The sequence below is a fragment of the Ursus arctos genome, unplaced genomic scaffold (assembly GCF_023065955.2).
Source record: "Ursus arctos isolate Adak ecotype North America unplaced genomic scaffold, UrsArc2.0 scaffold_23, whole genome shotgun sequence".
Classification (NCBI taxonomy): domain Eukaryota; kingdom Metazoa; phylum Chordata; class Mammalia; order Carnivora; family Ursidae; genus Ursus; species Ursus arctos.
The window spans coordinates 32,071,617-32,083,643 of record NW_026622908.1 but is presented as its reverse complement, the minus strand read 5'-3'; the positions used below and the strand labels follow the sequence as shown (position 1 = coordinate 32,083,643).

Sequence of the window (12,027 nt, the reverse complement as noted above, 5' to 3'; positions counted from 1 at the left end):
ACATAAAAGAAAGATAGGAAAAGGTCTAAGGGGAAATAGGAATGGAAGGGGCAGGTCGCAGATGAGAAAAGGCAAAGGGAAGAGCCATCAGGGGACAAAGGCAGAAGGTGGGGCAGAGCAGGGGGCAGGTGCACTCACTGTTGTGAATTCGCTGGAAGGCATAGTTGGTGGGGTTAAGGATCCATTCTCCAAAGTACTCCACAGCCTGAGTCCTGGCCAGCTTCTCAGCAAAAGGAGTCTGCCGGGGACGTGAGGCTAGAAAGGAGCCAGCTTGAAAAGCTACCACAGGCCGAGGGAAGAGACGCAGGGTACGTGTGTGCATCTGAAAGCCCTGCAGCACGTTGGGGGAGTTGAAGAAACGGACCATGGCCACTCTGGGGAAGAAGGGGATGGTGAGATAAGCCGAGTCCCACACCCTGCACTGTAAGGATGGCTGCAATCCAAGGTCTCAGACCACCTCCCCAAGCCGTCACTTCACAGGCTTCCCACATCCACGGGAGAGGGATCTTAAACAATCATCAATCTCTTTTTTCACTCAAGGTCTAAAAGGCCTGAGAGTATGAGGAACAGTTCTCTTTGCTTTTACCAAGGTGGCAAATACAACTACTGAGAGCAGAACCCAGTTCAAGAGCTTGTGATCATCCAGTCAACTTGGTCGTACCTGGTTGCAACATCCACAGAATCCACATCATTGCCATAGATGAGTGGGTTGAATTCAGTGGAAGGTGTGGACTGCAGGTCATTAGAAGGCCTTCCCAAGAGAAGTGGGATCTCTTGGCCTTCATGGAATTTCTCCAGATTGAGGATGGGCTGGGTGTTGAGACTCATGCTGGCAAGGGCCTGTGGAACATCAAGAAATCCCCTATGGAACGCAGATTCCTGGGCAGCTAGCCAAGCTCATCTCCTAGGAAAGAGCCTTTGACATAAGAATCCAAATACTTTAACCTTTAGAAGATAATCTGAATTATGTAGCCTTTCAGTTTAAGTCAACCTGGCTCAAGGCAACTTGATAAAATCTAGACCCCAGAGCAAGAGTTTTCAAATTTATTTTAGCCATGAAATGTTGTTTCAGTTGAAGTCTATATGAAAATAGAAACAGCTGAAACACGTAAAAGTAAAGCTTCTCTGAAGGACATAAGGAACCCAGAACCTCACATGCTCAGTGTTCCCAGCCTAAATCCGCCCCTCAGAGGCTCCATGGGGCAGTTTGAAAACCACTGGTCTAGACCAGCACTGCTTCTTAGATATTAATGAGCACACAAGTCACCTGGGAATGTTGTTAAAATGCACACTGTGGTTCAATTTATCTGGGGTGATTCCGCACATTTAACAACCGCAGGCAATGGTAATGTTGCTGGTCCGTGGACCACACTTCAAGCAGCAGGGGTAAGAATACACGATTAATGAGCCCAGGGATTAACTCCTATGAACATTTAAAGTACAATTCTACATATAAACCTCTCCATATCATCAGTCATACTAAAGCAATCATCAAGAATGAAAACCCAGCAAAGGCAGGCAGAGAACTTTCTCAACTTGCAATTCTCCTCACCAGTCTCTGCAGTAACAAGACACCATATTACATCAGCAGGGATGAAGCAAGTGAGAGGGAGAGGGAGGCTACAGAATGACCCATTTAAACCCAAACAGATCTCTAGAGGTTCAGCTGAGCAACTCAGACAGCACGGAGATTCCTGAAGACCCTTCAAATGAGAACAAGGATTCCTAAAGAGAAATACAGAGCTATCTACTGGTGGTCCTGTATCACACACACAAAAGGGTGAAGGAATGGGGCCCTGTCATATTTTACCTTCAGGTACTGTGTTCAGCATGCAGAAGAGGAAGAAAATCAATCAATGAAAAATGTATTTAGGGACCACCCGGGTGGCTTAGTCATTAATTGTCTGCCTTCCGTTCGGGTCATGATCCCAGGGTCCTGGGATCGAGCCCCACATTGGGTTCATTGATCAGCAGGAAGCCTGCTTCCCCCTCTCCCACTCCCCCTGCTTGGGTTCCCTCTCTCGCTGTTTCTTGTTCTCTCTCTGTCAAATAAATAAATAAAATCTTTTTTAAAAAATGTATTTAAAGGATTACTCAAAGAGAGGAATTTTTTTTTTTTAAAGATTTTATTTATTTATTTGACAGGATAGAGACAGCCAGCAAGAGAGGGAACACAAGCAGGGGGAGTGGGAGAGGAAGAAGCAGGCTCATAGTGGAGGAGCCTGATGTGGGGCTTGATCCCATAACGCTGGGATCACGCCCTGAGCCGAAGGCAGACGCTTAACCGCTGTGCCACCCAGGCGCCCCAAAGAGGGGAATTCTTGAGGAAAGCATTCTACAGGGACCCAGAGATCAATTCAAGAGGAAAATAAAAAAGGAGTCAGATTGTCCAAATTACTAGCTCCTTCCTTACAAGACTGACAGAATGCTCTAAAGCCATAAAGAATGGTAGACATGAGGGGCGCCTGGGTAGCTCAGTCGGTTGAATGTCTGACTCTTAGTTTCGGCTCAGGTCATGATCTCAGGGTCATGGTATTGAGCCCCACGTCGGGGCGGCTCTGCACTCAGTGTGGAGTCTGCTTGAGAGTCTCTCCGTACTCCTCCCCCTTCCCGTGCACTCTCTTTCTTAAAACTAAATAAATCTTGAAAAAAAAAAAAAAAAAAACACCTAAACTAAAAGCCCTTTTTGAGATTCATCCTGACACCTAGAAATGGGACACACCTCTCCTTAGCTAAGAAAATCTATTCCCCTTGAAGACTGAAAGGAAAGTGGCTCTTACAACAGCTACAGCCTACAGGCTGCCCCAGAGTAGCTACTGCTCCCCTCATTTTCTTCACTCTTCACCCACCTGCTTCAAATGCTTTTTCAGCTCTAATGATTCCGGTTCCGGCAGGGTTGGTAGCACTTCTGCATTGGTGGGGGCAATCACCTACACCAGAAAAAGGATAAAAGGCATGACCTTAGAATTAATTGCTCAGGAGTTACTCTTCCATAAAAGTAAGTAACAAAACTAGTAAGTTGTATTCACAATATTTTCACCTATATGTGAACACATGTGTTATGGATACAGATACATATAAAATATGCACACATGCACCTAAAATGAAATACACCTCAATGTTACTGGTGACTAGCTCTACACGACAGGACTGCTGTCTTTATTTATTTCTTTATACTTACTTGTATTTTTAAAGTTTTACAATGAACACATATAAGGGTTCCTGCTGAAGTTTGAATGTATTCACACCACGGAATATTAATATAGATTTTAAGTCTAACAAAAAAGACGCTTTCTTGTTAAAAACGATACCCCAGGAAAACCATTAGGTGAGCTATACTGTATGTAGTGTTCCCACAATCACAACTGTCCTACTGCTCCTAGAGGCAGGGGAGCCCTTCTGGCAAAATTAAATCTTACACTCCTTTGAGTCCTAACCAAGGGCCTATTAAGCCAATTAAGTAAAAGCTAAGCATTTAAAAAAAATTGTTTCAATGAGTCACACAAGAGAAATCACCTAACCAAGGATCTTCCTGGGAATAATCTAGAAAAAGAAAACACAATCCTATTCTAGACTCTACAATCCCTCAGCCAAGAACCTCACCCTATTGCTGTCCAGATCCACCAGCCATACATCATCAGGCATTTTGAAGTCCAGTTTGTAGAGGAAAAAGCTGGCAGGGACCCCAATGATGTACGGAGTTGGAGCCAACAGCAGCTGTGGAAAGAAAAAAGAGGGTAAGAGACAAAAACTAAACCTATTTGATCACTTAGAGAATCAGGATCCTGGGGTGCCTGAGTGGCACAGCGGTTAAGCGTCTGCCTTCGGCTCAGGGTGTGATCCCGGCGTTATGGGATCAAGCCCCACATCAGGCTCCTCCGCTATGAGCCTGCTTCTTCCTCTCCCACTCCCCCTGCTTGTGTTCCCTGTCTCGCTGGCTGTCTCTGTCTCTGTCGAATAAATAAATTAAAAAAAAAAAAAGAATCAGGATACTTTTAGATAAGGAAATGCAGGTCCACAATCTCTTTTCCAAAACTCTTGAGGGTAGGTGTGTTTCAGTATTCACAATTTTTCAGATTTTAGAAGGGTAACAATGTATATTCTGTATATTATGTGACACCTGCAACAGTGTAGCCAACAGCCTATAATTATTAGCATTTACTTTTTTTTTTTTTAAGATTTTTCATTTATTCATTTGAGAGAGAGAGGGAGAGGGAGAGAGAGAGAGAGGGCTCGAGCAGGGACAGTGGCAGACAGAGGGAGAAGCAGGCCCGATGCAGGCCTCCATCCCAGGACCCCGCGATCATGACCAGAGCTGAAGGCGGATGCTTAACCGATTGAACCACCCAGGCGTCCCCAACATTTACTTTGATAAATAAAAACCATAAACAACATAGATTTTGCCATCAAATCAGTTCAAGTTAGGTCATGTTTTACAGACAAGTCAGTTATAATAAGGGATTGAAGATGAGTACTGATTTACAACTTCTGGTATTGATCATTCTCCCTCAGAGCTGGACAGAGCTGGAAGACAGAGGTGACAAAGCCAGAAAACATCTGAAACTCACCTGTTCTGCTGAGGCCATGCAGGTGGGCAGCAGCGGGATTACAGGAAACATATACTCCAGTGGGTAGATCATTGCCACAAATGCCATCACAGACATGGAGAGGGCATTGTAGTCTCGAGACTGTAGCACCACCTGCCGCAAGCCATACCACAGGTATCATTCAACAGCATAAATAAGGTTGCTGAGAAAACAGTTTCCAGAGCTGTAACTTAATTTCATTTCACCACGCCTAGGGCTCCATGAGCATAGCTTCCACAGTGATCTCTGCCCCTGTCTTACCTTCCCGGTTCTTGTTCCCCCAATTCCAGGACCACTCATTGGAATAGAAATACTGATATTTCCAGAGAATTAGGTCAGTCTAGTTAAGGATAATTCAACTGCGTGGCAAACCCTCTGAATACGTTCCTCTGAGAGTACCTTAATTCAACCCACACCTACGGGATACCTGCTGTATACCTGGCCTCATGTTACCTCCTAGGGACAAAAAGATGAAAAAGATGTAGTCCCTGTCTTTAAAGGTCTAGAAAGCTGGCTCTCTCACCTTGTGCTCTAACAGGATGCAGGTTAGCACCTGAAGACAGGCATCCACACCCAGAAGTTCCAAGGGAAGGTGCAGTGGGAAATCCACTAGGGTGAATCGAGAAGGGTCTGGAAGAGCGAAGGTCAGAGCTTGTTGGAGCTCCTGGGGTAGGACCTCGATGTCTACTCGCTTCTGCCCAGAGACGGGCACTGGGGAGCGCAGCAGTCGATATATCCAGGCCTCAATCTCTCGAAGGTCATGCAGAAGGGCACTTGACTTCTCCTCCACTAGCAATGATCCAGTAAAGATGCGCCACATAGTGTCCCTGAGGAGCAGACAGCAGGAAACAGACACATAAACACCAGGAGCTGATACCCCACTGCAACACAGTACAGTAACCATACAGTAAAAATGATCAAATTGGAAAAGCCTACTCTTTGGGCTCAGCTAGGACCAGAGTGTATATACAAGAGTAAGAACAAATGTAAAAATGTATACATAGCAGGACTTAACTGTCCCACCTGCCATGAAACATCGAACTCCAAACATTATTATGTTAGGAAGTCTGACTGCAGCAGTCTTTCCCTTAGGAAGGACTAATATGATATGCTTAAATAGGTGTATGAAGGACCTCAGGCTATTTTTTTAAATGATTTTTGTGGGTTTTTTTTTAAACAAAATTTATTCTTAAATGTACAACAGAATCTAAGACAAGACTTCATTCTAGCTATACGAAGTACCTCAGGCTTCAGAGGAAATTTCCTGCCCCTCATAGACCGGATATATGTCATCTCTAACTGCTTCCCTCTCTTCTGAGCGTCAGTGGCAAACCGTACCTTTGTAGGCCTCGAGGGAGGCCCAGTTTCTTGCCCAGCAGCCGCTCACTGCAGCAGTCCACCAGACGTTTGAGGGTGTACAGACATTCCCGGAAGGTGGAGAAGAAGGGATAGTGGCTGAGCACACACAAGGATGTCAGAGTACTATTGCGGGAACGGCTCCCCACCTTGGCTCGGGGTTTGCCCCGAGGAGACTGATTCACATCAGGGGCGGAGTCAGCACTGGGGGGCTGTAGGGACAAGCCACTCTCTGAGCTCTCAGTGCCAACCTCTTCTGAGGCACAAGTGGCACGGGGTCCTTCCTTCCCACGGGACCCTGCCCCACCTTCCCCCTTTTCCTTAGGCATACGCTTCTGGAAGGAGCGGTAGAAGTTAACACAGATGCCATAACGAGTGACCCCAGTGTCCTTGTCAGTGAGGGTGAAGACAAAAGAAGTGTCATCCCTCAGGCTCATGCGCCGCTGACGCACACTCAGACAGCCCTCGGGTTGGCAGAAGAACACCACGTCTGGGGGCAGGGGAAACTCCGCGTGGTCCTCCAATGGGTATCGCCGTAGTAATTCAGGAGTCTGGGCCACACTATCACTGCTCGGGTGCCTGAAGAACATAAAGACGAATTCAGCAGCTGAAGGGATAGGATGCCCTTTAAGATGTTAACCACAGTCCAGAAATAAAGCTCAAAATGCCATTTTGTCTTAAGTAACCTAACTGCAGGACCTTGGAAAACATGGGTGCGGCTTGCAACATTTAGCTAAATGAGGTCTGTACTGTCACGAAGATACCTATCTTGAAATGCAAGGAAAATTGCAGCAATAGAATTATTACTAATACCCTAAGATGATTAGCACTTTTTTTTTTTAAAGATTTTATTTATTTATTCGACAGAGATAGAGACAGCCAGCGAGAGAGGGAACACAAGCAGGGGGAGTGGGAGAGGAAGAAGCAGGCTCACAGCGGAGGAGCCTGATGTGGGGCTCGATCCCATAGCGCCAGGATCACGCCCTGAGCCGAAGGCAGATGCTTAACGACTGAGCCACCCAGGCGCCCCGATGATTAGCACTTTTGAAGGTATATTAGCTAATGAATTACCAACAGACTGTATGTAGGGAGAGAGAGAGAGAGAGAGCACAGCCTACTTTTCTTTACTAGAAAATCAGGAAACTGAGGTATACAGAGTATATTTGCACAAGAACACAAAGATGCTAGACAAGAGCAATTCTGCTCTGTCTCTCTTCCTCTGGGCCAATACTCTCAATCAACCTGACTGCTGTTTTCACTACTGGCATCAATACACCTGTCAAGGTAAAGTAATAGGGGAAGAGTGAGATATGTAAAATGATGTGGGTGTTGGTAAGGGGAATAATTACACATGTTGTGGTTATTGCAAATGACAAGACAAAAACCAGACTCTTCTTGGTTACCTGGCCCCTACGATCACTAGATAATCAAGTAACCGAGGACAGAGCTTCTTCTTTTGCACCATGGTTCCAATTCATCAGTTCATCTCAGAGAAACTTCAAGGCACCAGACAAGGAGTCAATGTTCCCAGGAGGAATTCTGATGTTATCTGCAAATTTAAGTCCAACAGGGAAAAAGTACTGATAAAATCCACTGCTATGTCCAAGGGACTCATCCCCCTCAGCTTTATTCCAGCCAGGGTCAGAGGTCAGAAGGGCTTCTGTTTTAGTCCTAAAGATGGGAGAACATGACACTTTTCCTAGTCTAGAGCTTGGTCTAGGCTTATGAAATCACAGAGTCAAGTGTTAAGAAGTAGGATAAATAATGGCTCACCTCCCCCATCCCTACAAAGCAGCCCGTTTCCAGCCTCACTCCTGGTGCTCTGTTTCAAAAAACAGACCCAGTTAGTCTCATCTGGACTCAGTTATTATGATAACAAAAACTAAGTCACTTTTAGGACAGCTCCAGGGTGGATCAGGATCAAACCAGACTCTAATCAGCACTAATCTATACTCCTACCTCTAGATGAAAACCTAATTATTTTCTGTTCCAACATTCTGCATTCAGCTTCATGTGAAACTACCATAAAAACTGTATACTTCATGCACTCAGACGATAACAACAGTGGGCTACTCTACCCTGTGCACTCTCAGATGAAAAATATCTATGCCCCAATTGCTTTGTCTAAACCATTTTTTTCCTCCCTCTTCAAGCAAGAAAGGGCCCCACTGGCTGACTGTTACTAGCTCTGCCCTTGGTGCTGAATCATAGTCTTTCTCCTTTATTTTACTCCCAGGACTGGAACCAGTGATACAATACACACAGATGAGACTTTGTCCTTGTACCTCTTATAAATTAAGAATTAGATGCAGAAACAACAGAACCTCTGCAAGGTCAGGGAGAGGTGCTCAGAGGAATTTCTAAACCATAGTCCAAAAAGTAGGAAAAGCTTACATGGTCTTAATTATAATTTATGTCCTCTTGAGTCTCCATACACGTCTCTAAGTAATATGTTTCACTCCATTACAAGGCTATCTTCAGTGTGTACAGGATTCTACCTCTGTACTCCACACATGGTCACACTAAGACCTCCTTCGCTATACACACAGATATTCCCATTACACTACATACACACACGCCACTCCCTTCTCGGCTGCTGCGTGCACTCCCACACCCAGACACGCATAATCCCTGTATGCTTAAGGTTCTATTTGATTTAGATAATGAGAAGTTCTATCTTTTTTCTTCCCTACTTAATAATACATAGGCTGCTCTGCAATACTCTCGAATCCTCAAAATACTGCTCCCTCCCTTCTGTTGCTGCCAATAGAGGACCTGCAGGTAATAGGATTCGGTATTGTCTCCATAGCGACTCTGGTGCCCAGGACTATTTATAGCATAGCCACAGCCCCTCCCCTGCTTGGTGACCGCACAGTGCTAGCAGCTGCTACTCCAGAGTCGGCCAAGGCCCATAACAATTCATTCTCCTTGAATCTAAAGACAACTCTTCCACTGACAGCATCTGCTAATTATTAGGTTATCTTTTCCCCCATCTATTTTTAGTTTATACTTTGTCCTAGCTCTGGATTTTGAGAGAGAGATCATCTATCCATACAACCGAAACCAAGTTTCTATGCATGCCATATACTCATTTCTAGGTATCACTACCACCCAAAAAGTCGTTTGGTTCTCTCCAGTGCCATAGAGTCGTGAGCAAACTGCAGAAGGTGGAGCACTGTTATAAAGTTGCTCTCTGCTCCTCCCAAGCAGAAATGAAAAGGGACATGGGTAAAAAGCATAATTCTTTAATTATATGGAAAATGCTTATAGTGAGAGCCAATGTACCTTAAAATAAAACAGAATTTACAGGGCCAGAGCTCAAGGCTAAGCCTAGAAATCTACGTTTACACTGAAAACTAAGAGCCCTTTTCTGCCAAAATCTCAACAATCACACCTGAAGTATCTTCTACCATATTAGGGCATCAGGCCTCTAGGCTTGGTGGGATCTCAGCCCTGCCACTGAGAATCATTTGATAAAACTCCAGTCATTATCATGCTCTACCATGTTCACCTCCCTCCAGAATCACAAAGACCCTGAGATCTTGTGATTGTTGAGCACTAGTGATAGGATAGATTTTTAGCCACACTTCATATCTCATTAACAGCCACTACCTCTGGTTATTCAGACTGCAGAGATGGGCTTTTATCCACATTCTCTCCCCTCCCCACAAAGACTAACATCACCTATAACTCACATCCTGTCTTCATATCAACCCAGACTCAGACTCTGCCTTCTGCCTCAACCATGTTTACTAATAGAGAGTCCCTGGTTCTCAGCTCCTATATTCCAAAGGCATCAAGCTCAAAACGCATACCTATCTGCTGAAGTCCTACTTCCCCATCCACTCCATCCAGACTCCGATTTAGAATCCACACACTTTTAAGTTCTCTGTGTCTTTTCAGCCTACAAATGGCCACGTTTAGCAACGCTTTGGATTAGTCCCTCGTTAGGGGCAGAATGTCATAGTAAAACCACAGGAACCGGAGAGCTAGATGACATCTTTGCTGACGTGAGCACAACAGAAGGCTCTCTCCCCTCCTACCCAGGCAGTGACCTTGCAAGCGCATCACCACAGACCCGTCAGCGTCGGGGAGAACGAGAGCAGTAAGACAGGCAATAGGCAGGGTTGGAGAAGAGGGGAGAACAGGAAGAGGAAGAATTTAGAGATACACGAGGATGGGGAGGGAAGCAGTTGCAGGAAAGATGAAATGGTATCTCGACTCTCCCAACAAGCCAGTTTTGAAACACCAAAAAAAATTTTTCCTTTTTCAAAAAAAACCAAACATGATCTCCAAACCGTGATCAAATATAAGGTGTGCACACGCGCGCGCGCACACGCGCGCTCGCGCGCACGCCAGGTGCTTATCCCGGCTCGGTCCCCGGCAGGACGCTCTGCCCGCCCCCTCACCTGCTGGACAGTTCTCCCCCGCCTACGCCCCGAACCAGCGGCACCCGCCAACCCGGCAGGAATCGAGCCCAGCCGCCGCGAGCCGAGCCCAGTCCGGCAGCCAGCACCTCTTCGCGGCTCCAAGCGCCCTCACTTCTAGCCCCGCCCCCTTTCCTATGGAGCCCCCCTTTCCCCTGCAGACCCCACGCTCCCCCCAAAACACTCCTTTAGGGCCTCTTCAGAGGCGGCTTCCCCCTAGAGCCCCAGTTTCCTCTCAGAGCCCGTTCCCCCCGGGGAAGCCCTGTCCCAAATATCCTTCCAGGACCCCCAGTGGCCCGGACCCTCCTACCTCCCGAGCTGTGAGGAACCGGCCAGGCCCAGCCAGACGGCCCCCAGCAGCGGAGCGTCGGAAGCTCCCCGGCGCCACCGCCGCTTCGAGCGCGCGCCAGTTCCGTGTCTGCACCGGGGGGCGCGTACCACTCGGAGTCGGTGAGGGAGGGGGAGGTTGAGGGGGCCGGGGCTGTACCACGCACCACAACGGGGGACAGGGCTGCACCAAGCCGAGCGCTGAAGGGTGGAGCCAACCTCGGGAGAAAGGCGGCTACGCACACACCTATCCGTGTGGGAGTGGGAAGGCGATGGGGCGCGCTGGGCCAGCCCAGCGCCAAGCGTGCCACGGGGAGGACCTAAAGGAATACCTTTTGTTTAGGTTGCACAAAGAGATTTTAATTTGACATGGTAGTTGAGCCCATTTCGACGAGATGTGTATTAATCTGGAAGCGACTTCTCAAGATAAAACTGCTTCTGAGACTTTCTGAGCGTCTCCCACACCTCATCCTTCCTCCCCCCGCTAGCGGCTTGGAAGTGCCCAGCAGCCTGGGCTGCAAAGCCGGCTGCCCCGGAGGTGGAGCCTACCAATTCAGGGACGGCGGGGGGGGACCGAGGGCGGAAGGCACGGCCGGCGTCTCACCTACACCGGAGCGCGCAGAACGAAGGGGGCGTGAACGGTGCCGCGGTGTCCACTGGGAACTGGAGTCCAGCCCTTCTAACAGGCCCAACCTACAACAAGGCAGCCTCCCCTTGGCCTCAGGGCATTTTTCTTCCCGTCCCACAGGGCCAGGAGCCCCAGATCACGGACTGTTCTGCCCTCTTTTTTTTTTTTTTTTTAGGTACCAACGGAAAACCCCGAGGCATTATGGGGACGCGCACGAAGACAGGTGCATGGCTGGGGTGTTAGTTCTGTAAATTTATCCACACTCCCCCTCTGAAAGACAACTGATCCCACCTGGATCATTAAACGGGAAAAGGGTATCTAAGTCTCATCATTTCATTTACCCTCATGGGACTAGTAAAAGGAGGTCCCCTCTCACTGCCAAGGCTGTCACTTGTGACTTGTCTCCCTCTTCTGCGTCTGGAGGCAGATCCTAAAAGACGGTTTCCTCCTCTGTGGCCGTGCCCCACCCCCAATCCAGAAATGGTTTCTCTCGTTCTATCTTTCCTTTTGGTCTCTCTGTACAAATAGCGCCAGACCTATCAGTGAGGCAGCCCCGAGGCATTTATGGCCAAGCCGCAGAGTGACAGTGGAGAATTTCTCTCGGGGCCCTGTGGGGAAAACAGGAAGTGGTGGAGGCAGGACTGGCAGGGCCCTGGAGAACCTTGTGCAAATTGGCCCCCAGATCCATCCATTTGGTTGGGGC

At 47.5% G+C, this 12,027-nt stretch overlaps 1 protein-coding gene across 50 annotated transcripts in view; it reads right to left on the bottom strand.

The window, feature by feature from the left end:
- Positions 1–11,990, bottom strand: part of MADD (MAP kinase activating death domain) — a 42,657-nt gene extending 30,667 nt beyond the window's left edge. For all 50 annotated transcript variants that reach the window (XM_026511961.4, XM_044388932.3, XM_044388926.3 and 47 more), the window contains exons 1-9: positions 10,680–11,990; positions 7,346–7,491; positions 5,925–6,521; positions 5,110–5,413; positions 4,569–4,700; positions 3,604–3,717; positions 2,850–2,930; positions 662–840; positions 139–374 (exon numbers count right to left, since the gene is read on the bottom strand). In XM_026511961.4, the coding sequence (XP_026367746.2) occupies positions 139–374; positions 662–840; positions 2,850–2,930; positions 3,604–3,717; positions 4,569–4,700; positions 5,110–5,413; positions 5,925–6,521; positions 7,346–7,407 (1,705 nt within the window). In that variant the 5' untranslated portion in view covers positions 7,408–7,491; positions 10,680–11,990. The remainder of the gene's footprint in view (positions 1–138; positions 375–661; positions 841–2,849; positions 2,931–3,603; positions 3,718–4,568; positions 4,701–5,109; positions 5,414–5,924; positions 6,522–7,345; positions 7,492–10,679) is intronic.
- Between the last annotated feature and the right edge of the window lie 37 nt (positions 11,991–12,027).